Source organism: Pteronotus mesoamericanus, unplaced genomic scaffold (assembly GCF_021234165.1).
Source record: "Pteronotus mesoamericanus isolate MK-2021 breed Mesoamerican mustached bat unplaced genomic scaffold, CSHL_Meso_final contig_68, whole genome shotgun sequence".
In the NCBI taxonomy this organism is placed as follows: domain Eukaryota; kingdom Metazoa; phylum Chordata; class Mammalia; order Chiroptera; family Mormoopidae; genus Pteronotus; species Pteronotus mesoamericanus.
Genome location: NW_026555234.1, coordinates 7,736,462 through 7,763,185, shown reverse-complemented (window position 1 = coordinate 7,763,185; position 26,724 = coordinate 7,736,462). Strand labels below are relative to the sequence as shown.

Sequence of the window (26,724 nt, the reverse complement as noted above, 5' to 3'; positions counted from 1 at the left end):
GTCCAGCACTGGGAGATGACGCAAGCAGGGGGACCGTGTGCAGGAGGGAAATGCGGTCAAACTTCTACGGCCATGAGAAAACGGCGAGGGCTGGCGAAGCTGAGGTGGCGGTAGTGGGGGTGTGAGAGGCGGCCGGCGTGACGGGGGGGACGTTGCATAACTTGTTCTGACAGACTCCCCTCTCCGAAGGTGACCAGGAGGCGCTCCTCAAGTTTTAAGAGTTTCCAACAGTATTTGTGGCCCAAGTGCACGCCACCCAGTGACAAATATAGGTACAGGAAGGCTTCAACATAAGGCAATGAGAGTAAGTTTTAGAAGAAACAAAAGGTTTGTTTTTACCTGATATTAGGAACTTCTTCTTCGACTATCAGATCCGTCAGAAGGAAATGGTGTTTTGCAATCAGGAAACGATTTAACACTGATTCTCTAACCTGGGGAAAGAAGGAAGTTTTATGTTCAAATGTTCCTGTTTTATGACCTTCATTGTTCACTCCCTACGCTTCCCCACGTCTTCGCCCCAATGCCACGTCCCCACGGCCCCCACCGGCCGCCTTCCCTTTCCTCCGCAGCGCTGACCTCCTCCTGCTGTAAACCATCGAGCTCTGCTCGCTAGTAGAAGCGCCTAAGGCAGAGGGCTTTCTGTTCTGTCCGCTGCTCTGCTCTCAGGGCCTGGGAAAGCCCTGGCCCACAGAGAGTGAAAGCTCGCTGAACGAGCGCATGACGGAAAACAGGACCAGCCTCAAAGCACCCGCGGTTCCGAAGTGCTTCTTGGTTCTTCCCCTATCCAGACTGGTTTATTTCCTAATTCTCCTTTAAATAGGGGACCTCTTAAATGTCATAAGTTTTTTTTTTTTTTATATGTGCCACGGGGCCCATCAGCTGGATGGAAAAATATACCATAGTCACTGTAGCATTTCTTATAAGGTAAATTTATTAAAGAAAGGAAGGAAGAAAGGGAGGGAAAGCAGGAGGACTAAAAGACATTTCCATTTTCTAGTGAATAGGGCAGTCCACGTGCCATTTATAAAACTTCTATTTTATTACAAAGAGAGCATGATGCAGACATTCAAATACAGAGTCCCTTGTCATCATACCCCACTAAAGAAAGCCACTGACAGACAGGAAACTGAGATACACCCTAATGTATTCGTATGTTCAAAAGACAAAGAGAACTGTTAATCAAGTGCATATTGTAATTTTGAGAAAATAAGCCTTCAGGGACTAACCATCCATAGCTACTTCACAGAAGAGAGACCTCCCCCCTCCCGCCTCAGGACACCAGCCATTTTCCCCCATCCGGGCTGTTAAAGCGATTTTCCTTACCTGCTGGAGGTACTTGGCTACCACGGCCCTATGGCTATCTATGTGGTCCTTGGTCTCAATTACATTTCTGTCTCGTAACCGTTTCTCATAGTCCTAAAAATTAAAAAAGAATAACTTTATGATTTTAAAGCATTAGTACTCTCTCATGCCCTTCTGGAGATTAGGGAATTTATCACCTGTGGTTTAAGATCGTAAATTATGGTTCTTAATGTTTCTTCTACCTTCTGTGAGCTTTTGGTTCATATTTAGTCTTTGATGTGTGTCTAAGAATCAGAGTCAGTTGGTAGATGCCTTATAAGTAGAAGAGAAACCTGTAATTATACTTTGCAATGTTCATGAGGGAAGAAATAGAGGCCACACAGGTAATACTTGCTGTAGTTCAAGGTGCTGAGCTCACCCAGCAACTTAGCCAAAGCTTCTGCTTAATTCTTGCCTTTTCCTATTTTAAGTAAAGCAATTACAACGTAGAAAACAGCATCTGGGTGCAGCTGACTTGGTCACCAACTTGGAAGAAGGTCGTGGCTGCTTTGGCTTTGTCTGCTTAGATCGCTGTATTCTCCTCTTTTTTTCCATCAATAAAATTCCCTGTGCACCCCGGGGAGTTGCCTTTTCCTACCTCAACCCTTTCCTGGTCACGCTGAATGCTTGGGGTGGTCTCTACCCCACACTGTGTGACTCAAGAGTCTTAAACTTGGGACAAAAGGATACACATTTCTGCCCTGGCCGGGTAGCTCAGTTGGTTAGAGGGTCATTCTGATACACTGAGTTTGCTTGTTGGATCCCCAGTCTGAGCACATACAAGAAGCAACCAATGAATGTATAACTTAAGTAGAAAAACAGATTGATCTCTCTCTCTCTCTGTCTTCTTTTTCTTTATCTCCCTCTCTCTCTCTGTAAAATAATTTTTTTTTTTTTTTAAAAAAGGACATACCTCTCCCTTCTGGCTGAAACCATTGGACGTGGGAACCATAGAAAATCTGTCTATAATGGGGGAAAATGAAGCCGCCATAGCAAGGGAAGCCCAGACAGGATGGGAAGGGTCCCAGGGGCAGTCAGGCCCTGCCTCCAGGTGACACTGAGGCACAGAGAACTCTTGACATTTGCATATCTTAAGCCATTTAACCCATTTGGGGATTTAGTCATTCATTAAACTCCCCTTGGTGCCTTAGCTAGTTCAGGTTGGGTTTTTATCACAATCATAAGTCCAAACACTACAAAGAACCAAGTAACCAAAAACATTCTCCAAGAACGGCTGCCGCGTGAGAAGTCACACTGGTAGTAATTTCTGATGGCTCTTCACTTACCTCATCAAACACCAACCCCTACACCCCTCTGGCTAGATTCACTAGACACCTACCCAGGCCTATTACCCATAAGCTCTCAAAGGGCCCACCCCCAAGGCCCTCAGGTGGCTCCTGGGCCACCCAGACTCTGCATCCTGCCGCCCTGGCCCAGGACACCAGCCTCTCCCTGCTTCCTTTCTACCCTGCCCGCCCCAGGGCTATTCCAATCCTGCCCACAGTGCTCACTACCAACTTTGCACTTAGCTTATTGGATTAAAATGGCACTGAACTCTTGACTAAGGCAGCATAATTTGCCATATTAACACCTAAGGTATTTCTCAACCCTACAATTCTAATTTTTCTTAGTTTATGTCATTCACTGTATTGATATAAGAGGTTCTTTAAACATTGAATTCAAGAAAAATAATGAAAAGGTTATGTGAAGTGCTGCAAAAGACAAACTAGTATTGCTACTGACAATATATCAACAATGACAATAGTCATATAGAAAAGTTGACCAAGTAGCACAGTGCTGTTTTATTACAGCTATTTCTTACCTGGAATACCCTTTCCATAATTTCTCGATCATATGCTGGAATTTGCTTATAATTTCGGAATTCTGGCACCTCTTGGCTTCTGAGATGCAGGAGCCTGAATCGTTTGGATCTATTTAATTCTTCATCTGACACGAAATTAAATTCCTGCTGCAGCTGTTCCAGTCGAAAGTAATCAGGGACATAGCACTCACCACTGGTAGCAACCTGTAAAAAAGAGAAAATACAAAACTCTAGACAATGGGCATATTTTATCCAAAGAAGCCCGGCATTGAGCTTTTGGGAATGGAAGCTTAACTGTTTTAGATTGAGAGACTTGAAATGTCCTGCATTTCATTTAAAGGCAAAGTACATTAAAATGTAATAGTAACAGGAGGATGCTTATATAGTCATTCAGTAGCTATAAAAAATAGGACAAATCACATTTCCAAAGAAATAAAAATTCTAAGGTTCATCTTGGGTAAGCATGCTCCCCGACTGGGTATTATAAAAATATACAGACTGAAAAATGACAGGTTTATATTAGCATATAACTAGATGCCTACTGCAAATAAGATTACTCATGTGCACAGTATATATAGTACCTAATACATGTGTTTTAAATATATATAAGTTAAACTTAATGGGATGATGTTGGTTAATAACATTGTATGTTTTAAGTATACAATTCCATAATACATCATTTGTGTGTTGCACATGTGCTCACTACCCATAGTCAGGACTTCTTCCATCAGCATACATTTGACCCCCTTTACCCTCCTCATGTTTTATTTTACAATATAACTTTTTACTGTTCTCATGCACGCACGTAGATGGAAGCACCGGAGTCGGCCGATCACCTCCCTGTAGCTCCCTGGCCACGCCCTCCTGTCCCTGAACAGCCCCTCATGGCCTCGGTCATTGAGGACTGTGAGCTGGCACCACCTGCCTGCCGCCTCCAGACCTCCAGCGCATCTGTGCAGCGCACAGAAGCGATGGCTTCGGTCCTACCCAAGGCTGAGCAGGTATGCGTCGCACTCCGCCCAGGGGTCTGCCAGCGCCTCTCGGGGTGCTTTGCCAGCTACGACCTCCACTGGGACAGACGGAAAGCCGGGGAGCAGAGGCCTTCCTTCTGGGGCTTCGTGCTGTGAAAATCCTGGTTCATAAAAAGAGACCTGCCGGGAAGGCAGCCCTGTGTTTTTTCCTTCGATGGGAAGGCAAATAGTTGTAACGGTGACACGTGTCGTGCGCTGTATTACTACTGATTTAAAGACAGTAATCAAATCATGACTTGAAAACTTGACATGGAAGAGACTACCCTTTAGGTATGTAATGTGATCTGATCCTTCTAACATTTTTCTCGTCCACTCTAAAAATACCGTGTTGCAAGGAGAGTGTATAGAAACAAAAGTCAGAAGCTTGTTTTGGGACTTATCTTAGAAATACTGGGAGAGATATAAATTTTCATCCTAGTTACAGTTATCCTACTGATGAACTTATACACATGATATAGGATGTGTTGATATAGTCACTTTTTGTGTTATATACTTGTTTATGGTGTTTTTGTGGGAATTATGATCTTGGGAGTAAAAACATTTCTATCTGATACCAAAAAAATCATTTACTAATGATCCATTTTATTTATAAATTCACTGAAGAATTTTACATGTCATAGGTAGAAGCAACTTACCTCATAAACACTTAAATGAAACCTAAATAATAATCAAATTATTCACTAAACGAGAATACAAACAAAACCGGAGGAGGAAATGTTCTCTACTGAGGCATGCGCAGTAGAAGCCAAGATGGCTCGGGGAGAGGCAAGCACGTGCCAGGAACCAAAATGGTGACATAAAGGGCGGAGTCTCACCTGGGAAAGGAATCTGTTTGGATAAGGGCGTGGACATGTGGAGGGTCCAGGAAAGGGATTAAAACAGGGGGAGGGCCCAGCACAAACCCGGGAAAACCCAGGAAAACCCAGGAAAACCCAGGAAGTAGGTCAGACGGTTGGAGACAAAGCCTGCTCCTTCCTGAAAACCAAGAAAATACATGGAGGGTTTTCAAGGATCTCGGCGCAGTCGCTGCTAGAGCCTGCCCGCCCTCTGCATCCCTTCATCTCAATTATCTTTCCACTACACTAAGACTTCTCCCTCACAGGTGCCCTCTGAAATTCCTTTCTTGCGACACCACAAGGACCCATCTTCGCTGGCAGCAGCAGCAGCAGCGGCAGCAGCAGCCGCCGCCCCGCGAGGGCATCTCGCGGCTTAGGCACACGAGCGCCTGCCTTGCTCAGCCAGCCAGGCAGGTGCGGGGCTGGCGTGTAACCCTGCCATTCAGGCAGCCCTCCGGCGATGGAGCGCCACCGCACGGAACGCAGGATGAGAGGCAATGTGTGTGAAGGGCTGAGCCATTCCCGTTCCCGTCACACCAGGAACGAGAGTGTGTGCACCGTTCTCCTGCCGCGGCTTTACCGAGATCAGCTGCATCAAAGGGGCGTTGCTGGGGTCGTTTGGATCGAGCCTGGATTCTGCTGCCCACTTGGCCAACTTTTTCACGTCCGTCAGTCCTGAGGCGCCGATAGATGAGATGGCATCTGCTCTTCTCAAAGCACTGGAAAAAAGGTCATTCCATGAGACGGGCGTCACCGCAGAGCGCTTGGTGTCAGGACCACGAAATCCCAGGGACACCTTGTTTAGTGGAGCTATTATTCTCCACGACAGAAAATCTGATAATAAGGATGGACTTCTGCCATTTTTCTTTACTTGAAGATTGTTCTTCAATATGTTATAAGGACAGTAAATAAGTATGGATGGCGGGAGAAAATATTTGCAAACCACACATCTGATAAGGGGTTAATATTCAAAATATATAAACAACTCTTACAACTGAATAGCAAAAACAAAAACAAAAAACAACCCCAAATACTTAAAAAAAATGGACAAAGGAACTAAATAGACATTTTTTCCCAAAGAAGATATTCCAATTTCTGACAGGTACATGAAAAAGTGCTCAACATCACTCGTTATCAGGGAAACGCAAATCAAAACCCCAATGAGATATCACCTCCCACGCGTTAGGATGCCTTGTTGAACAGAGAAGAGAGAACAAGTGTTGGCAAGAATGTGGGAAAAAAAGATCCCCATGCTCTCCCGGTGGGAATGTAAGTGGGTGCAGCCACTATAGGAAACAGTATGGATGTTCTTTGAGAAATTAGAAGTAGAATTCCCATGAGATCCAGCAATCCCACTTCTGGGTATATACACGAAGGAAACAAAATCACTATCCCGAAGAGGTATCTGCACCCGTGTGGGCATCATAGTATTATCTACAACAGCGAAAGTTTGGAAACAATCTAAGTGTCCACTGACAGATGAATGGATAAAGAAAATGTGGTGTATACATATGAAGGAACACTATTCAGCCGTGAAAATGAAATCCTGCCATTTGTGACAACATGGATGAAATTTGAGAACATTATGCTCAGTGAAATAAGCCAGGCAGACAGAGAAAGATAAATACTGTGGAATATTAAAAAAACCAAATTTATAGAAACAGAATAAACTGGTGGTTGCTGGAGGCAGGGGGTGGGGCAAATGGCTGAAGGTGGTCAAAAATTACAAATTTCTAGTTAAAAGTTAGTCTTGGAGATGTAATCAACAGCATGGTGACTGTAGTTAACCATACTTTATTGTGTATTTGAAAGTTGCTCAGAGAGTAAATCTTACCAGTTCTCATCACAAGGAAAAATATTTGTGACTATGCGTGGTGGAGGCTGTTAACTAGAGTTACTGTGGTGATCATTTGACAGTATATACATATATCAAATCATGATGTTATACACATGAAGCTCACACCATGTCATATGTCAATTATATCTCAGTAACACTGGGAGAATAAAAGAAGGGGAAGGAATGGAAACGTGACTCTATCTACAACTGCCCAGTGCCTGCAAGCATCCCTGGGTCCCAGGATCCAGGCCAGTGAGAAGGGGCCTCTGAACCTGGTGCAGGGTGCCCCGGAGGCTCACATTCAGGCGACTGGGGAACCACTTGCAGCTGAGGCACCCCCCCAAAAAAAATGAGAGAGAAAAATGAACACACGACTAACATAAACACCAACTTCGGACACTCTGAATTCCGGGGAGGCAGGGTTGTCCGCGCAGTCAAGCTGCAGCATTGTTAGCCGTGCTATGTTTCTCCCTGACTCTCCTGAGTTGGGGCTTACATCCCCGAGAATTTCCCTGGAGGGAAACTCAATGAAATACATGCAAAACGCTTATCCTAAATGCGTGAGCACGCCTCCCCTGGAAATGGCTGTCAGTCTCCTGACTGAGAATGTGCAGAGTTCCATGTTCTTGTTTTTATCACAGGGATACAGGTTGGTATTGGGATGGAGCAGGCCATACAGGGAAATCAAACAAGCCTGTTCTATTATTTTCTGCATGTTGCAAATGACAGTCTGTAACTTGGAAAGTGTCTTCTTGATGCTCAGAATACATCCCCTTATTTTAATAGATGAGGCAGCTGAGGCCTAGGATGGTAAAATGATCAATTCAAGACAACTCTGTTGAAAAAAGGCAGAGGCAAGACTCAAACCCAGCACACGCAGTTCCCACCATCCAGATTGCCAGGGCAGACATCACGCACAAAGAGAGGGCGCCTGCCTAGGGGTCTCTTTCTTCTGTTGTGAGTAGAAAGCTAAGAATCTAGCAATCACAGAAGAGGCCTAAGCATAGGGAGGTTCGTATAACCAGAAGGTTCGACACCAGTCATCATTAGCAATGAACCTTTACAACTATGTGCTACTTATTCTCCCACCTGTAAAATACGGAGATTATGTCACAAAATTTTTGTCAAGGTTAAATAAAAGTGCTTTTCACTGTTTCTGACCTTGGTAAACACCAAATATTTGATAGGCCATTAATATCTTATTTTTAAAATTTTTACTTTCAGAACAATAAAACCCCCTGAAAATATTGGCATATGACAATCAAAGGAAAGGAGGTGATTTGCAAGCCTTCCTTCCCCATTGGATACTATTAATGCTACGGCCGACATTGCTCATCAGTGTCTTCCAGCCACACATTACCTCCTAAAGCCAACGTTCTGCTGGGACAATGGAGGAATTAATGGTATCCCATTTTCTCCAGTGGCCCACGCCACGCTGTTGGACACTTTCCCCGAGGTCATCAGAATCAGTTGATTACTACCGTCAGCTTCAAATGAGAAGGGCACACCTAGGGAAACACCACATCAAATGGGGTATTGTTTAGAAAGAAGGGGGCGAGCCCAGTCCTGGCGAGAAAGCAGACATCAGGCAATGGAACACGTGGATGAGGTGGTGAGGCGGGGAACACGTTATTCAACATCACTGAACTTCCTGCCGGCGATGGTGCTCAGAGTCGCCACTTGGCTCTGTCTCTGACAACAAAGTGTCGCCGTCATGATGGATGACACATTCAGAGTGGGACCATCTCTGTGCATATCCTGGTTCTGACAGTTCACAGCTGTGTGAGCACAGACAAATTACTCAACAGCTCTGAGCCTTAGTTTCTTAATGTATAAGGTAAGGGTAATAACAGTCCTTCAAAGGATTATTGAGGATATCTTCCTTCATTTGTTCACTAAGTAGATCTTTTGAGAGCTGCTACCTTGTGCCAGGCACTTCTCCAGGCACTGAGGACAGCAGTAAAGAAGCCAAGCTGATGAGAATCCCTAATATCACGGAGTTTATATATGAATAGGAAAGATGGGCGATAACTAAGATTAGTAAGTTAAATGCAATACGTAGTATGTTACAGGGTGATTGGTACAGAAGAGAAACATAAATTAGGGAAAGTTTACAGAAAGTATGTGTTTTAGGGTATGGGAAGGGGTTGAACTTTCAGATGGGGTGGCCAGGGGAGACTCTAGGGAGGGGGCTTTATTATTTTTTAAAAAGATTTTATTTGTTTTTTAGAGAGAGGGGAATGGAGGGAGAAAAAGAGGGAGAGAAACATCAATGTGAGAGAGAAACATCCATCGGTTGCCTCTTGAATGCGCCCTGACCGGGACTGAACCTGCAACCCAGTCATGTGTCCTGACTGGATATAGAACTGGTGACCCTTCACTTTGTGCCCAACCCACTGAGCCACACCAGTCAGGGCGGGACTTTTCAATAAAGGCCTGAAGAGAATGAGCAAGTGAGACATCGAAATCTTGGGAAAGAGATTGTTTGGCAGTAGGAACAGCCTAAGAACCCTGAGGTGGGTGTGTTCCTTGTTCCTGGAGGGAAGAATAGTGGGTCAAATGAGGTCCTGCTGGCCAAGCACTTGGTGCCTGGCAAACAGTGACCGCTCAGTAAATGTTCACTATAGCTAAACCATGTGAACAGTAAAGCCTCAGTGATTGGCCCCTACTGAATGAAAATGAATGATAAAAACTCCCTCAGTGGTGTATTTAATTAGCTAAAGGCAGAAAAGACTTTCAAGCATTAATATAGCAGTGTCACACTCTGGATTTTCAGTTGATATTATTAACACAAAACCATACCACTTCACACTGTAGCAGCATCTTTGTGTTTTTCAAAGATTTTCCTTACATATTTAACATCCTATCTTGATCTTAAAATAACCCTGTAGGGCTCTAAAGGAGGTAGTAGTAGAACTAATTTAGGAATGAGGAAGATGGTAGTAGAGAGGTTACATAGCTGCTAGGGTCACACAGCTTGTCAGTATCAGAGCTGGAACCAAAGGCTAGGTCTTCAGGCTTTCAGACTAGTGATTGAATTTGGGCCTCAGAGAATCCTTGCAGTTCTCCAAGTATGACCTCACAATAGAAAAATCACCAGCCGCATGAGGAAACAAGCCACCATGGACAAAAGGTGACAGAATCAGACCAATAAGCAGGTAAGTATTAGAAGGATCATGCACAGAATATTTCAAGAGATGTTTAATATGTTTGAAAAGTAAAGTAATGAGTGAGTAAAAAAAATGGCTGAGCCTGACAGAAGGACAAAAATTATCACAACTGACCAGACTGATTGGAAAAGAACTAAATAGAATATCTAGAGGTGAAAAAATACAATAATGGAAAGGAGAAACACAATGACGAGTTGCATTGATTAGACCCAGCCAAGGAGTGAATTCACGGCTTAGAAGGGAGATGCGAAGAAATCACACAGAATGTGGCAGTGAAAGAAAAAGATATTAAATATAAGAAACGCAGTGGAAAGCATGAGATGATCCATCATTTATCTCACCAGAATTGTAGAAGGTAAGACAGAATATTAATTCATAATCTCCCTATTATAATTATTTAAGTTATTTCAAACCTTTCAGCCTTAAAATAATACCATGATGTACATTTTTTTTTTTTTGCACAAAACTTTGTCCTCATTTCAGGTTATTCTGAGGAAAGATTCTTAGAAGTAGAATTAAGGTATCAAAAGAACTCTAGCGGTCCTTAATTCACACTGCCAAACTACTTTATACTTGCATAATTATATGAATTTATTGGCCACCAGTTGCGTATAGAAATAACTTTGCAAAATTATGGTTTCCATCTGAATTTCTGATAGCAATTTTAGAATTCTGTGGCTGACTGAGAAGTGGGGAGAAAAGGTGTGTTCCAAGCGGACAGTGAAGCTGTGAGCCGTCGAGGATACTTGGCCGCCCATACCACTTCCGACTCCCTCGTGGTCCAGGGTCACGTGCTGGTCACTGCTAAACTCCACTTCTTCAACAGGAGCCCTTCCACTGACAACGGTACTTTCAGGAATGGGCAGGAACACTTCTGCTAACAAGGTGGTCCCACTGTGCCCAGCAGTCTCATACACCTGAAATCGAGGAAGACAAGCAGCCACATCAAAGCAGCAATAGAACGCCTACTGAATGGGAAGATAGTCACAAATGTTGTATAACCTAGAAGGGGTTGATATCCAAAATACGTGAGAAACTCACACAACTCACCACCACAGAAACAAACACCCCAATTAAAAAATGGGCAGAGGACCTGGATGGACATTCCCAGGTCCCCCTGTCATTTTCCCATTGTAATCTAATGGCCATGTCAGGGGCCATATTGAACACCCAGTTTGTCTCCCTGTTTGTCACAGTGCTTTGCACGGTGCATTTGCTCAGTAAGAAACACTTTCGGGGCTGAATGTACAAAGCACAGGTGGTTGCAGCATAGTGAGGTGGATAAGAGGACAGGTTCTGGGGTCTGGGCGCTGGCTCTGCCACATTGTGGCTGTGTAACCCCAGCTAGTTACTTTACTTCTCCGCGTTGCAGTGTGCCCGGGACAGTAGTGCAGCTACAAGGGACTCTGTGAAGATTCAGTGAGCTCCTGTACAAAAAATGGTGCCTAGGATATTGTAATCATCCAATAACTATCATCTTATACTACATATTATTGAATGTCAACACCTCTCAATGCATAGTGATGCCGAAGCTTGTTTTCTAGGGCTTTTCCTTCAGCAATTAGTTCTCACAGTGCGGAGCTATGTCAAATTTTGGACTTCGCTCTTCTTTACCATGATATCCAATCACTGTGGTGAAATGGGCCTGAAATTTAGGGTCAAACAGGGTTTGAATTCTGCTCTACCATTGACTTGCTTCATGTTAAGTCAGTCAGCATCTCAGAAGCTCCGTTGTCCCATCTTTAAAATTGGGAGAATAAAAGTACCTGTGGTTTTCTGCAGGATAACAGGGGATAGCATACGTAAAGAATGTGGTTCTGAAGTAGACATTTGGGAGATGTTATTTCCTAAAGATTTTCCCCATTTTCACGGCCCCTGTCTACTCCAAGCCCTTGCTTCCCCCATTTAGACGACCACACCGGCCTCCACCTTGTCCCAGGCAGTCCATTTCCTGCCAGCAGACCCGGCCCACACCTGCTCTCAGCCACCTGGGTCCTGTGCTCTGCACACTCTGGGGGTTCCTGGAGTCTGCACCCCTTGGCTCTGAGGGACAGCTTTCCACAATCTGACTCATCCAATTAAGTGCAGGGATAAGGCGGAGTGAAAAAAAATATGTATCCTGGCTTTTTGTCGACCAATGGCCAACAGCAACCACCAAAGGGAGCTGGCCTGAGTGCACAAGGATGCTTTTCCAAACAGGGTTGGTTTTCTTGTTCTAATAGTGCGATTCTGTCCCTGAGTCAGAGCAATCAGGGGAGGCCCTGGGGAGGGAAACTCAAGTAAGAGGCAACTTGGTTAAAAAGAAACTTTCCCTACCTCAACCCACATGCCAGGAATATGAAAGCTCGGCAGGATTGATTCATCAGGAAGAACGATAAAGCTAAGAACTGAAAAATCCACCCAGCCGCATTATGCACAGTGGGGGAGGCAGGAAGAAGAGTATGGGATGACGATGTTACAGAGTTGAGTGATAAACAAAGAAATGGAAGTAATCATCACGAGCTTTGTTATTTCTAAGTTAAATTTCATTTCTGTAAAAGGCCTAGCCCTTATTTTGGAAAGACCTCGAAGGTGAGATTTCAAGGCCTCTCTGGCAGGTCCGACTCCCCTGCTCCCGAAGTCCAATGTCGCCCTTCCCCTGGAGCCAACTTGGACTCTTCCTGTTACTCTCTTAAGTCCACCTGTCACCAAGTCCTGTCAAGTCCTCCTCTCCAGGCTGCAATACTGTTCTAATCGATTCCTTCCTCCCATTTCCACCGCCAGGCCCCATCCATCCCCTCACTCCTGGCTTCTCGTGCCGGGCTGGTCCTTGGTTTGAAGGGCTTGCTTTGACACCGTTTTCTTCAGCCTGCTAGGAAGCACCGAGTCTCGTGGTTCAAACACACAAGCAATCAAAACTGCAGTCCCCACTGTTCCCTTCCAGGGTCCTGTACACTCTCACACACCTGAGTGTCATATTTTTGTAGTTCTCACCCTCTCTCATCTCCTTGCTGTGTTTAAAGGTCCCGGAGAGAGGACTACGTGGCCTCCTTTTCTACACATGGCTTCCAATTCTCCCCCTGCCCGCCACCCCACACCTGACTCAGTGCTGGACACTCCGCTGGCTCTTAACAAGCAAAGAGCAAACATTCATTCTTTGCCTGTTGATTTGCCAGTGGATGCATTACAGTTTTGAGAATCTTGGAACTTTTTCTGAAATAATTAGGCTCTAAAATTAGGAATTTGATAGTGTTGGCATAAACAGATGCATTTAAGGCAATTTTCTTACCCTCCTAAAGTTGCCAATAATTCTTGAACGTTCCCTAATTCAAAACTTGCAATTATATGTAAAATTTTCAAATGGCATAGTACTCTTTCTAGAGAGTTGAAATACAATATCCCCTAAATTAATTTCATCTGTAACTGTGATTCAGTCTTAAGAAATTATGCCATGAACCATTATGCCATGGGATTTGATCAGTTTCTACATATTTATAGATAGCTTAAGAACTTAACCAAGACTCCTTTCATTTGTAATTTTTAAAAGAAGTTTACATAATCTAGCTCTTCGGGTAGGGCTAAGCTAATTGCCTCCAAGTATATTCTTGGTATTATAAAATAAAGTTTCACTCGTTTATTTAAAAAATTCACCTCATAATATTTTAGTGAATTACTCTTTCACACTACTTCAAAAAATTACTTTGATTGTAAGACCCACAGCAAACCAATACCAAGATAGTACACAGGAGCTAGTACAGGAAGTCTCTCTTATATTTTAGAATATCCGTGAAATAAAATACTGGTAAGCTAGTGGAAGGTAGAGGAGGCCTTTCCTTCCAGAAAATTCAGAAGTGCCCAGGATGACTGCCCAGGTGGTCCAATCAACAGAGGCATGGCTGGGCGGGTCCCTCCCAGCAGAGGAGGCCTCCTCTCCCGCTTTCTGTCCTCGGTTCAGTGGGAAGCCGCCTTCCTACCTGCTATCTTATCTGCGGCTCTCTCTCACCTCACGCTGGCTGTCTATCTGGCCTTCTGTTAATCTAGGCCTTCTCACATCAGCTTTTCCTCTGCAGGGAGCAATGGGGAGGACGCATTAAGGACGGATCTCAAACCAGGGGGCAAACTCTGAGTAATTGAGATCTTTGCTCTGCTGTGGATGAAGAATGGGAGACACTCATGTAGGGGCCCCCAGGGACCCCTCTTTATTAAGAGCAGCTGACAGCGAAGTGTCGCCTGGAGATTGTGTTTATTTACTTTCTCCACCAAGTTTTATTCTTCACGCAGACCATTTTCCATGTGCAGTATCATCCTTACTGTAAACTGAAGGTTAAGCGCATGGATGCAGGGCCCGGGCAGGAGGGCTCATGCGGGAAGCGTGACGGTGAGGGTCTTCAGGGCCAGCAGAGTACAACCCTCCCTGCCAGGGATTTCGGATTTGAAAGGTTCCGAAGGCCCTCACCATCCAAACGGGAGGACACGGCCCCCAGCTCCTCGCTGCAGGGAATCCCTGGCAGAGAAGGGCCCCTCCTAATTAGATGTTAATGGTATAGAGAGCATATGAAGGAGAGCATACTGGACTAGACTGTCCCATGTCAACCTATCTGAAACGGGATCGTGCCTTTTGATCTGTGGTGCGACACAGTTTAAGTGGCTCAAATAATGGTGCGTCTCCCAGGGAGTGGCGATGAGATCCAAGCCAGTGAGCAGGACCCAGAGCCCCTCAGGTGCTGCTCTGCTAGGAGGACAGGAGAGGAGGGGCTCTGGGTGGTCCCCGCGGTCAGGCTCGGCCAGGGGAGAGTCCCCGGACCTGAGAGCTGAGGGCAGGGCACCGGCAGCGCTGCGCCTACCGGTCATCTGCCCGGAGGTGGCCCAGCCCACCCTCCTGGTGCAGAATCAGGGGACTTTTCGCTCTCACCGTCAGGTACAGTCCCCCCATTTCACTCTGACTCCGTACGGAGTGGTAAACCCGGGAGGAACAGGTAGAGATGCATAAAGATTATTTTCCCACAAATGATATTCGGAATGACACTCAGTCCTCAGGAAAAGTCCGTTTGTCACCAAACTTCCAAATTTAATCCCCTCGCTAACACTATCCTTTACTTTAACAAAACGTTCTTTCTCCCTCATCCATGTCGTTAGTTTACGTTTAGCAGCAAATTAGGTTCTATTTTTCAAGTTCCAGAATATGTAGGCATTTTCTTCAAAATCAGGTGGGGTTTTAAGGAATTGTAGGAGTGACTGGACTGAGCCCGGTTCTAAAATTTCAAAGATGAGGTTTTTCAACTGGGTAGGTATCAGCGTGGCTGCCAGCACGGCCAGGATATCAGCCTTGGGCCCTGATCCTCGGGGCTCTGTAAACGAGGGTCCCCAGCCCTGCCCTCGCCGGTCCCAGCTCACGAATGCCAAACATGGGACAAGACCGCCGCAGTCTGGGACGACCCCAATGCGAGGTGGTTGACCTGCGGGGTCCGGCACTGACCCCGCAGCACTGGTGCTGCATTCTGAGCAGGTCTGCTGTTTCCTTCCCACTGTCGAAAGGACCCCCACCTTAGCTGTCTTAAACTTCTACCGCTTCTAGAGGGTTTTTAACTACTGAGAAGATGAGGTGGGGGTTGATATTCAAACTGCTGAACAACACCCACGGCCAGGAGCTAACCAACGAGAAGGAATTTCAGCTGCCTATGGGAAGAGGATCCTGGAGGCTTCGCCTAATTCAGACAAGACTTGAACCGGTCCATTGTGGGAAGACCTGGGGGTCTCGGGAGCAAGGTCTATGTGGCTAGGGTGGCATTTGGGACATCAGGTCAGGAGCTATCTACCATTTGGTGCAGAGGTACTTAAATAGTGTAATAAATATACAGCTGCGATTGTACCTCCAGACTTAATGTTATTTGCGATCGACAGGACGTGGCTGCCTGGGCTATTGTGTTGAGAAGGATTCTGAAGGTACATCCAGGACATACATGATCAAGTAGTCGTTTCTGGCAAGGGTGATGGATGGGGAAGTGTCTGCATCAGTGGCAGACAAGGATGAGTGATCCCGTGTAGGCGGTAGATGGCAAACAAAGGCACACGCGCTGCGTAGTTGCAGCCCTGGTTAACAGCCCTGTTGGAATCATAAAAACGAATTCTGATAGCTCTGCAAGAGAGGATTCACCAGGAAAGCAGCAAGTCCGGGACACTGCTGTGGCGTGACCAGTGTCCTTTACAAATGGCTCTCCACCTGGAACCACAGCATGTGACCTTCTTTGGAACTAGCATTCTTACAGAGGGGATTAGTTGAGGACCAAGATGAACTCATCTTAGAATAAGGTGCAACCTTAAGTGCAACGAAAGTAAGAGACAAAAAGGACACGCTGAGATGCAGAGAAGGTCACGTGAAGACGGAGGCAGAGACCGGAGCTGTTTCATGATAAGCCAAGGAACTCCCGGAGCCACCAGAAGCTGGAAGGGGCTGGAAGGGGCGGGAGGATTCTGTTCGAGAGCTTCTGGAGGGAGCCTGGCCCAGCTGACACTGGCTTTCAGACCGCGGGGCCTGGGGGATTGTGCGAGTGACTCTGTGGTTCTAAGCCACCCCGTTTGTGTTGCTTAGCATAGCAGCCCTAAGAAACTGAAACACTAATATATTGCCAACGGTGGGATTTAAGCTATTCGGGAGACTTGTTATTTGGGCGGGATTCCTAACACATGTAGCCTTCTCTTACCCCTCCTCATAAGCACCTGTGGTGCGAGCATAATTGATTTTTCTGGTACATTATGCGAGGGTCTGGGTACAGGGGGAGACTGAGGTGCTCCTCTGATGAATGGGCCAGAGATCCTCCCTGCCTCCACCTCCCTCAGCCCCACCCCACTGCCCGAGGGACGCCCTTGCGCACTGTGGCCAGAGTTACTCTCACAACATGCTGAGGAGGTGAATTTGGGCAGCAGACCTCCTTCTGCCAAGGCCTCACGAACAGACATTTCTGGGAGCAGGCTGACCTTCTGTTGCCCTTGGATCTATCGGGACACTGGCCTAGCCCATGGGAGATTTCAAACCATCTCGCACCTGCAAAGGTCCAAATATTCTTGGGATGGTGACTCTCATTAAAATGCGTACCTGTAGTGTTAAACTCTCCGGCCAGTTGACTATTTGCAAATTGAAAATCTGTCCAAAGTGAACTCGGAAGTCTGCCCCGAGTGGCCGACCTTCGGTCCTGGACACCTCCTTGCCGTTGAAGATCACCTTTAGGTACACGGAGCGCCTCTTGACATCTTCCCTTCGTAAGACCTCCACCCTGCAGAAGGAGACGGCTGGCAGGTGAGTCTGTCATTGGATGGCTGAGAGTAACTGGAGGGCCCAGCAGGCGGGCACTGAACAGGACAGGGTGCGCTGGGGGCCACTCGGCCGGTCAGGTTAGCGCTCCCTGAGCCAAGATCACGCCTGTCTTCCAGAGGTCAAGGTAATAAAGGGTTGGAATATGGAGTAGGGGCACTGACGAGGCTGCAGAGAATTTAAGAACTGTGGTCCAAGCATCACTGTACAACAGTTTCCTTAATTGTGTTCAAACGAGCCTTACACTTGCATCCCCAAGTTTTAAGTAAACAGAAACATGCTGCCTGTTAAATGTGGAGAATTCAAACCATGAGGGGCAGTAGTGATTTATATTTGGGTAGGACATTTTATCCTAAAAATACAATAGCACATGGTAGCAGTTAGGTCAAATCTGCCTCTCTAAGATTTAAGCTTTATTTTTACACTTTCTGATGGTGAGTGACTGCTCACTGGATGCAGGGGATTGAGAAATGTCCTTTATTTTTAAAAGGTCATTTGAACCCCAGGAACAGGTATTGTGTAAAGTATATTATTCTAAAAGCCAGGAAGTTAAAAAAAAAACAAACCCAAACCTCCAAGAGTGGCTTTTAATTTTATTGGGTGCAGGCGCAGAGATGCCCAGCAAAAACTCCAGTTACTGCTTCAGTCAATAGCAAGTCAAGCTTGTTAAGGAGAGAGAAATTTCTGAGCATATAAATTCCAAACACACTCAAGCGTTTTCTGAGTGGTAGTTTTGCTCTTCAATAATTTGGTGACACACGCAGCACATAACACTTCGCATTTTAACTATTTTCAGTGTGCAATTCAGTGGCATTGTGCACCGCCACAATTTTGTGTAGGCATCGCCACTATCCTGCAGAACATTTTCATCATCCCATATAGAAATTGGGTGGTAGTTTTAACTTTTCATATCTCTGTAATTCAGGCTCATCCGCTTCATGGAATTGCTCAAATGACTTGGGCATTTTTTTTCTATAAAGGACACAGCACTAAATCTCAAGAAGTACCCGAGACCAAAGACTCTGCTCAGAGTCGTTTTAAGTCATAGCCCCAGTAACTTCATGCTACAAACAGACCTGACGCCCCCGCCCCTTCTTTGGCATGGCCCCCTTACCGGATGGCCTGATGATTAGAGTTGACGACCATCACTGGTGTGGGGTGACCTGGACGATGGCCCCAAGTCCCAGTGAAAAGCTCAGAAACTTAGGATGGAGGTACAAAGCCTCAGTCAAAATGGGACTCAGCATAAAAAACTGTCAAACCAATACCAAGTGTTCCCTTTACAAAATGTGCTGTGTATGGCTGTGTGAGACACAGGAATGTTGGTGAGAGAGTCAGTCCTAAGAGGTCTTATCACAAGGAAAATGTTTTCCTTTTTTCTTGTGTCTTTCCTTTTCCTTGTATCTGTACGAGATGATTGATGTTGGCTGCACCTCTTGTGGGAATCACTTCGCAATATATGTAAATCAAACCATTACGCCGTGTGCCTTCCACTTGCACAGTGGTGTGTGCCAATTATTTCTTGATGAAACTGGGGAAAAAACATGCTGTGTAATCATACATTTTAAATGTTCATTACAAAATTATATGGCGTACTATTCATGGCTTCAGAATAGCTAATTTAGTGTGGGAGAATAGTTTGTATATGTTTGAAGGCTATGAAGTTGAGAGAACACACAAAAATGCATAAGAAGCTACAATTTAAAAATAAACTATTAATAAAGTAACAGAAGTTTTAAGGAGGTTGTAGGAAATCTGATAATGGCATCCTAATTAACCACTGTTTCCTCACTATCTCTGGAGATGACTGACTTGGCTGAGTTCTCACTTTCTGTGGTGGAATATTGACAATTCCCTGGGGTCCTCATAGGTCTTTATTTACTGGAGAATTTAGCTGGGATCTGGTGGTATCGACTATTTTAATGGGTTCCCTGAACTAGATTATGACATGCATCAGAGTCACCAGAAACCTTGTGAAAACACAGTTTTCTGGGCCCTGCCCCAGAGTTTCTGCTTCAGCAGGTCTCAGTGGGATCCAAGAATTTGCACTTTTAGCAAGTTCTCCAGTGATGTTGATGCTGCTGGTCCTGGAGTTACACTTTGAGAACCATCTCTCCAAGACGTAGCAAAGAAGTAAATAGGAAATTTAAAAATATTAAATTAAAGATAACTTTTAAAAGAGGATGAATATACACATGTGTGTCTAGAAATTTATTACATGCATAGATTTATATACATAAAGTGAAGCTCCTGACCAGTTCTGTTTCAGGCACCACATACTAACGACTGGAAGCGCATTTCTATCAGCTCTGGGGGGCAGGCATCAGATGGCCCGGCTTAGATACCCACAGCCCCGCCGGGAAGCTATGCAAGCTGATATCAAGGGCTGAGGAGAGACCTGGGTGTCTGTGCGGGGGGCGGGGGCAGGGGCGGGGCGGGGTTGTGCTCCCAGTGGACAGAAAACACACACTGAGGTTCAAGATAAAGGTTCCAAATCAAAAGCCATGCGCGCAGCACCTGTGAAGCGCGCCCCCTACAGTCAGCTTCTCGTAACAGGCTCCTGGGAAGCCAGCAGGACACGCTAATTAATTAGGTAGGTGAACTACATGGAATCACCAAAATACGGACAAAGATCGGCAATTTCATGTGCTTTAACCAAATATACCTTTACAGAGAGTAAATGGTGCTCTTGATTGTATGGTTTCGGTCAGGAGACCTACAGAAGATGCGGACTCCATACAGCGTGCAGGGACGTGTGCTCATGTGCACGAGTAGGTCTGGCTGTCGCATGTCAACCTCACCTGGGACACTGGTCGTTGGGTGTCACGCTCCCTGCCAGGCTCAGCTCTGGAACCAGAGTCGGCTCCCCAGGCCTCCTCCGGCTGCGGGCTGCTCTCTCCCGCACCTGCTGCTCCAGCGCCGCCCTGCTGACGGGCTCGGGGGGGACGGGTTTCACAGGATCCTCTCCAGGATCTGGCTCCTCCACCTCTTCCTCAGGGTGTTCTTCGACTGCTTGTTTCTTTTTCTTTTTCTTGGCTCTCTGTTGGGTAAGAGGCAACCTTATGTCAAACAGAAGGGCTGGCATTTCATTTAAGAAGGCAGCCTTCCGAATCAGAGGGACTCGATGCAAAGCCAGCACCACCTCGGCCAGCCGGGCGCACTCCGGCAGCTTACTAGGCCAGCCCACCGCTCCGAGGCTCCGTTTTCTCAGCTACAAAACGAAGGCCATCATAGGAAACTCCTTCCAGGGTTGATGATGCAGGGCAATGCCTGCAAAGCACTTATCGACATGCCTGCCCCTTAAAACACACGAGCGCTTCATTTGATCACTAATGTAAGTTCTCAAGGCCAAGGACACGTCTTGAAATCATGGGAAGGCTGTGAACACAACTGGCATTGCAGGTCACCCTCATATATTCCTTATTGCTCTTGGGTTCAATTTTGCATGCCGTGCGTACAAAGTTAGGTAGTTTGCAGAAGGAGACTGGAAGCATCAATGCTCTACATTAGATGGAATAATGTATGTAAAATGCTTGAGCAATTACTGTTATTACTTGTTTCTTCACTCAAATAGCCACAGAGTGATACCAGGGAGCTATCTATGGAAAAATACTGGCTCTGGTTTCAGCTAGTACGGTGGCTTTTTACAGAAGTACATTCCTTAGCCAGTTTATCCACTCATTCTTTTGTCCCTTAGCAAGGGGACAGGGAGGGAGACAGAGCAGAGCCAGCAGGGACCCCCATCTGCGTGCCCAGTTTCCCTCCTTCTGTCTCACTGGCTGCCTGCCGGGCCCTAACCCTCCCCAAGGTCAGCCCAGTTCAGGGCTGAGCCACTACGCACAAACCTGGGCTTTCTTCCAGGCTTTCCACTGCTGATACGCAGCCCTGTACTCCTCCATCCTCTGCTCGTACTCTTGTGAGTGTTCTTCCAACAATTCACTTACTTCAGCCTGAATTTCAGCTTCATATGCTTCTTCGTCTGCTTTCTGGTCCACTTTTTCCCTTTAAAATAATTTATAGTACCTTGGTTATTTCTTGAAATTGAGTAATAGAGTAATAACAACCGCAAATACCTGTCCAGTACGTGTTAGCTCACAACCTGGTGAAGTAAAGACTTGTCCACATTTTATACATGAAGAGGCCGAGGCACAGAGAGGTTAAGTGACTTGCCCAAGGACACACAGGTGGTGGCGGAAGGGCTGGAATACGGGCTCAACTCGTATTCTGTCTGCTGCTAAGCAACAATGTCACTCTGAGTTAAATGGCCCGGGTGGCACACTGACACAGTGCCCGTAAATCTTCAACCTATAGTGGCAGAAATGTCACTGTGGTTATTTTATTCTTCAGGTCTCTGAGGATCCACTTCGTCATGTTGCTGCCAAGTCCCTAAAACCAGTTTTTGACTTTGGATTGACGATTTGAGTTTTTCTTTGAGGATCCTGCTGACACTCTGCCAGGAGTTTGGCTCAACCCAAAGCAGGGCTTCCCGAGATGTGTTCTGTAGAACCATAGTTCTGGGAGATGCCCTACAAAAAAGGCACTGGGGCCTAATCTCCCTGAGGTTAAACCAGCATGGGAGGTCCCTTGCTCATCCTTGCAGAGCCCTTTATATGGCAATGGCTGTGTGACTCTTTCGGAGGGGGAGGGCCGTCACGCCTGCCCAACACGTCACCCCCGGCGCCTTCCCCGGCACTTGGACCTGTTGCCACTCATTGCCTGTGTTTATCTCCTAATGTGGTTAGGTCAGGTCGGTGTGGCCTGGTCCCTGCATGTCCCTCATCCCTTTTAGATAAACTTAGTCAAGTGCCTAGAGCGGACAAATATTTGCTGTGTACATGTGTGGCCTGGTGGTTTAACAATTAGCAGTCCCCAAAACACAGAGGCCCACCGATTTCCAGCGTTCTACCTCAGAAATCACTTTGGAAGCACAGGGGCACCTGACATTTATAAACATTGGGGGAATCTGGCTCAGAAATTTAGTTCCACCTCTGATAGAGACGAAAGCGTTCGCTTTGCTCCTTGTTATTCAGAAACATGAAGACGCCGGCGGGAAGTCTGATACTTGTGCAGGAAAAAAAATGGCATTGTATCTTGAGGTGGCTAGATGAACTAAGAAAGTGAACACAAGGCACTCCAAATGAATTTAGGAAACAGCACTTACTGGGGAAGGGGCCTCAAGTGCCACAGAAAGAGATTTTGTAACCTGAAGGTAACCCAAAGAATAAATGTCCTATAAGTTTTAGTTTATCCTAAGCTTAGGAAAAAAGGAAGGAAGGAAGGCAGGCAGGCAGGCAGGCAGGAAGGAAGGAAACAATCTTGCAAATATTTATGTTTTGCTTCGAGATCGGAGAATAGCTTGGGACATGGAATTTAGAAGTAGAAACACTGGCATTTCCAGGCAACATCCATGGTTTCTGTGAGAGAAAGTATTTGAATTTGTTTTCCATTAACTAACATTAAATGAGCGGACATTAAAGGGCAGGTGCTCTGTTGGGGACCAGATATCTAATGGCAACAAGGTCCCTGACCTCAAAGAGCCCAGACTTACATTTGTCCTGGACACTGTGGGACGTTTTCTCAGCCTTGTGATGATCACAACCCCCTAAAACCACAATTCGCAGCTCTCTTTGGCTAAAGCATGGCTGCTTTCAAAGCAATGCGTCAACTAATTGCCCACACTTGTCACTTTTCATGTTGGTGTACGGGCACAACTAATATTCAGAAGAAACTATCAGGAAGGGACCAACACCAACAGAGATGCTCTTGCATCGACACCACAACACAGTTCTGCTGTGATCGTTGCTAATCGTTGTTAATCACGTATCCACGTCTAGTGCCTGAGGCATAGTAAGCACAATGCTATGAAGGCACCCTGTCTCCACACCGTGCCCAGGCTAATTCCAGGTGGAGTAGAGGTGGATGTGAAAGATCAAGCTGTAAAGACTGTAGGGGACAATATGTGGACCGTATAGGCTATCTGCATGATTCGGGAGAGGGCTTCTTCAGCCGATACAGAAGGCACCAATCATAAACGAAAAGAGTAATATATTCTTTTTACAATTAAGGATTTCTATTCATCAAAAAGCAGCAAAAAGAGAGTAAAAAGGCAAGTTCAGATGGGAGAGGCTACCTGCATGCAGCCGAACTCCTCCAAATCATGAAAAAGATAAAAAGACCAAACATCCAGTTCAAAAATCGACACAAGCCTTGAACAGACACTTCATAAAAGAAGAAATCAAAATGGCCAATCCATGTATGGGAAACAAAAATTAGAACATGCTATCCTCAGACTGGCGCAATGTTCATGTTTGACAAGACCAGGCAATAAAGGTCACATGGGTGACATGGGCCTACAGGTCACCGGTCAGAGTGTAGATGGCTCAGCCACTCTGGAAAGATGTTTGGAGGCAGCCTGCAAATATCTGGTGAACTGCTTCTCTTAGGACCTGACAATTCCACTTCCAGGTATACTTCTGGAAAACTTAGGCACCCCCTAAAAGACATGTATACAAACGTTTCTACAGAAGTGCTGTTTGTAACAGTTGAAAAATGGAGTCAACTCCACAGTCTACCAACAGGTAAAATGGATGAATTTTGTAATATTCATATAATGAAGAATCATAGAGCAAATAAACTATAGCTATGTGCCATAATGTAGCTGAATCTCACATAGTATTGAAGAAAAAAAAACAAGTGTGTATTCATTAAAGAATACACACTATATACTTTTATTTATGGAAAAGTCAACGAATATATGTTCCTGGGGATTATACATCGATGACAAAGCTATAAATAAAAGTAAGGAAACACTGATCACAGAAGCCCAGAATATGGTCACTTTAGTGGGGAAGGGGATATTATTGGGGTTGGAATGTGGGGGCCTCCAGGTTCTATTTCTTAACCTGGTAAGTGGTTTCACGGTCGTTCATTTGTAAGTATTTTTTTGTAATGATTTTTTTAAAACTGTATCCATGTTTTATATGTTTTTCTCTATGCATGATATGACCCAATAAAAAATTTTTTGAAAAAAAGCCTACTTTCTCAAAACAAGTTTCAAAGGTGTATTTGTAAACCGCTGGAACTCTCGAAGGGACTTCATTTCTTTCCAAACTTTTATGATGGTCTTAAGCAACGTTCGATCTTTTTCTTGTTCAGCGTCACGGAGTTTTCTTGTTTGCCTACAAGATATAATAGGTGGGTATATATAAATATTACAAAGTATTTAGGTGTGTTTGCAAATTAAAGCAATGAATAATGGTATAGTGATTGTATATTTAATTTAAGAGCTACAATATTTCTTAAGCACTAGGAAACCAAAAATACGAATGCAAATTTGAAGACAATAGGATGTCGATCTGTTTTGCGAGGTTATTTGATTTTGTTTTCGCTAGGTAAATCTGACTTCAATGTAACTAAATTACCTTTTAGAATTATTGTTAATAACAAAGTACTCTTAAATCGCCACCATGGACTCTATAAAAATAAAGGGCTCAGTTAACGCAGTTCTCATGGGCTAAATTATTATAAACGTAGCAGAGTATGTTGCCGTCCCAATTAACAACAAATATATTCAAGTCTCTGTTAACACAAATCACAGGTTTTCCCGTTAGGAGACGAAGGCATGTTGCTGTATGCCTTGCCAAGTTTTTAGAGCTAACTGGAGTAACAGTATTTTTGGCCACCTTGGAAGAGACATTGTTGGAAATGCTTCCATTTTCATTCCCACTACTTAAAGGGTTTGGCAATTATCTAGTGCCTTACGTTAAGCCCTCTCCATGAACAACAGCCCAGTCCAGAACCCAAATATATTCTATTATGTCATTCATTAATAAATTAGACAATTTATTTTTTTTTGTGCAAGTACCAGGTGTCAGGCCAAGGAATTTGAAAGCATCTAGGAGACAGAAAGTGTCTGTCCTCAAAGGTTTAGCACGGGAGACAGACAAACGACTACTACATACAATGTGAGGTTTGCCTAAGAGAGTATCTCAGGCAACTGGAGGTAGTTTTCATGAATAAGTGCCCCCTGAACTCCAGGAGGAAGGCCTGAACCTGGAGGATGGATTTGTAATGACTGAGTCTGTGGATGGCACAGAGATGCACAGAGGGCTAGGTATCCACTCATTGGACCGGTGGCTGTGGAGAAGGAAGAGGGCGGAAGATGGCAGCCCATTAGCAGTTGGGTAGCCAAGGTTTGGGACTCTCTGAAGACCTTGGAAAAGCAGGAAAGCAGTGAACTAGAACAAGAAGCATTCCCCCTGAGGAGCAGTAAGTGTGTCGTTAGGGGCACAGACGTTGGAACCAGATTGCCCAGGTTTAAATCCTGGTTCCTATCATTTACTAGCTGGCGTGTGCCTCTTCCATCCATGTGTGCTGCCTGTATGTACCTAATATAGATGAGTACCGTCTCAGGTGTTCTGTAGGTTTCTGTATCACACAGCTAGTGTCCTCTTGCTCCTGGATTTTTACATTCAACCTTGTGTTACCATAGTGATACATGCAGATCTAATCTAGTGATTTCGACTGCGGACTGCATTCAGCGTAAGACTCCCGCAGATGTGTTCATGGCTCTAAGGTTATTTCTGGTTTCTGATTTTGTAAACGGTGCACGGGGTTTCTTGGATTGCACACGTCTGAAGCGGAAGTGCTGAGTCCTAGCCAACCGGCATTTCAACATTTTTCTTGTCTATGGCCAGGTTATTCCCTGAAGTGGAGGCTGTAACAACATTCGTTTACATCAGCAGAGTGTACGAGTTACAACATCCTACATCCTCATTCTTTTGTTGGCTTTCAAATTTGGCGTTAACATGATGGATCTATCTCATTGCTTCTTTTGGCTTAATTTCACATGCATTGAGTGTATTCAGAAAAACTCTGGGAAAAAAGCTCTCAACAAGTATGTATCAAACAGGAAAAGAAAAGCAGAAGTTACAGACTTGACTCACCGAATTTCAGATTTATACCCATTGATGGCTTTTTGGGTTAAATCAACAGACTTTTGAGTTGTTGCTGGATCAAGGCCTGTCTGAACAGCATTTCTTAGAGCTTGGAGCTTAAAAAGATATGGACACAAGTTTTGAATTAGACATTCTCCTCCCAGCTGCAATTAGAGTGCCTGGACCTACCAACGAAATGATCCACCCACTAAGTGACCCAGAGGACCTGTCCTGTGAGTGGATGTCCAAGCATTCGGCTGTCCCCAGGTTTTCACCAACATGAACTTTGATGAAGAACTGTTCCTTCTATTTTTAAAGAAAATAAAAAAAGGAATACAAAAAACATTGCATGTCCGTCCTTGTTCTGTGGGCCAGATAACTGAGCTGCTCACGAGAAATATTACTTTTGTTTGTGTGTCTCAGGAACAAGGTTTCTTTCAAGACTAAAAGTGGACCTTTCTGG

At 45.1% G+C, this 26,724-nt stretch overlaps 1 protein-coding gene across 1 annotated transcript in view; it reads right to left on the bottom strand.

Moving 5' to 3' along the window:
* Positions 1-26,724, bottom strand: part of CC2D2A (coiled-coil and C2 domain containing 2A) — a 91,012-nt gene that overhangs the window by 29,787 nt on the left and 34,501 nt on the right. The window contains exons 13-23 of the mRNA XM_054581952.1: positions 26,271-26,377; positions 24,363-24,503; positions 21,171-21,327; positions 20,127-20,365; positions 17,110-17,287; positions 10,798-10,954; positions 8,228-8,375; positions 5,611-5,749; positions 3,164-3,367; positions 1,324-1,416; positions 340-431 (exon numbers count right to left, since the gene is read on the bottom strand). Coding sequence (XP_054437927.1) covers positions 340-431; positions 1,324-1,416; positions 3,164-3,367; positions 5,611-5,749; positions 8,228-8,375; positions 10,798-10,954; positions 17,110-17,287; positions 20,127-20,365; positions 21,171-21,327; positions 24,363-24,503; positions 26,271-26,377 — 1,655 coding nt within the window. The remainder of the gene's footprint in view (positions 1-339; positions 432-1,323; positions 1,417-3,163; positions 3,368-5,610; positions 5,750-8,227; positions 8,376-10,797; positions 10,955-17,109; positions 17,288-20,126; positions 20,366-21,170; positions 21,328-24,362; positions 24,504-26,270; positions 26,378-26,724) is intronic.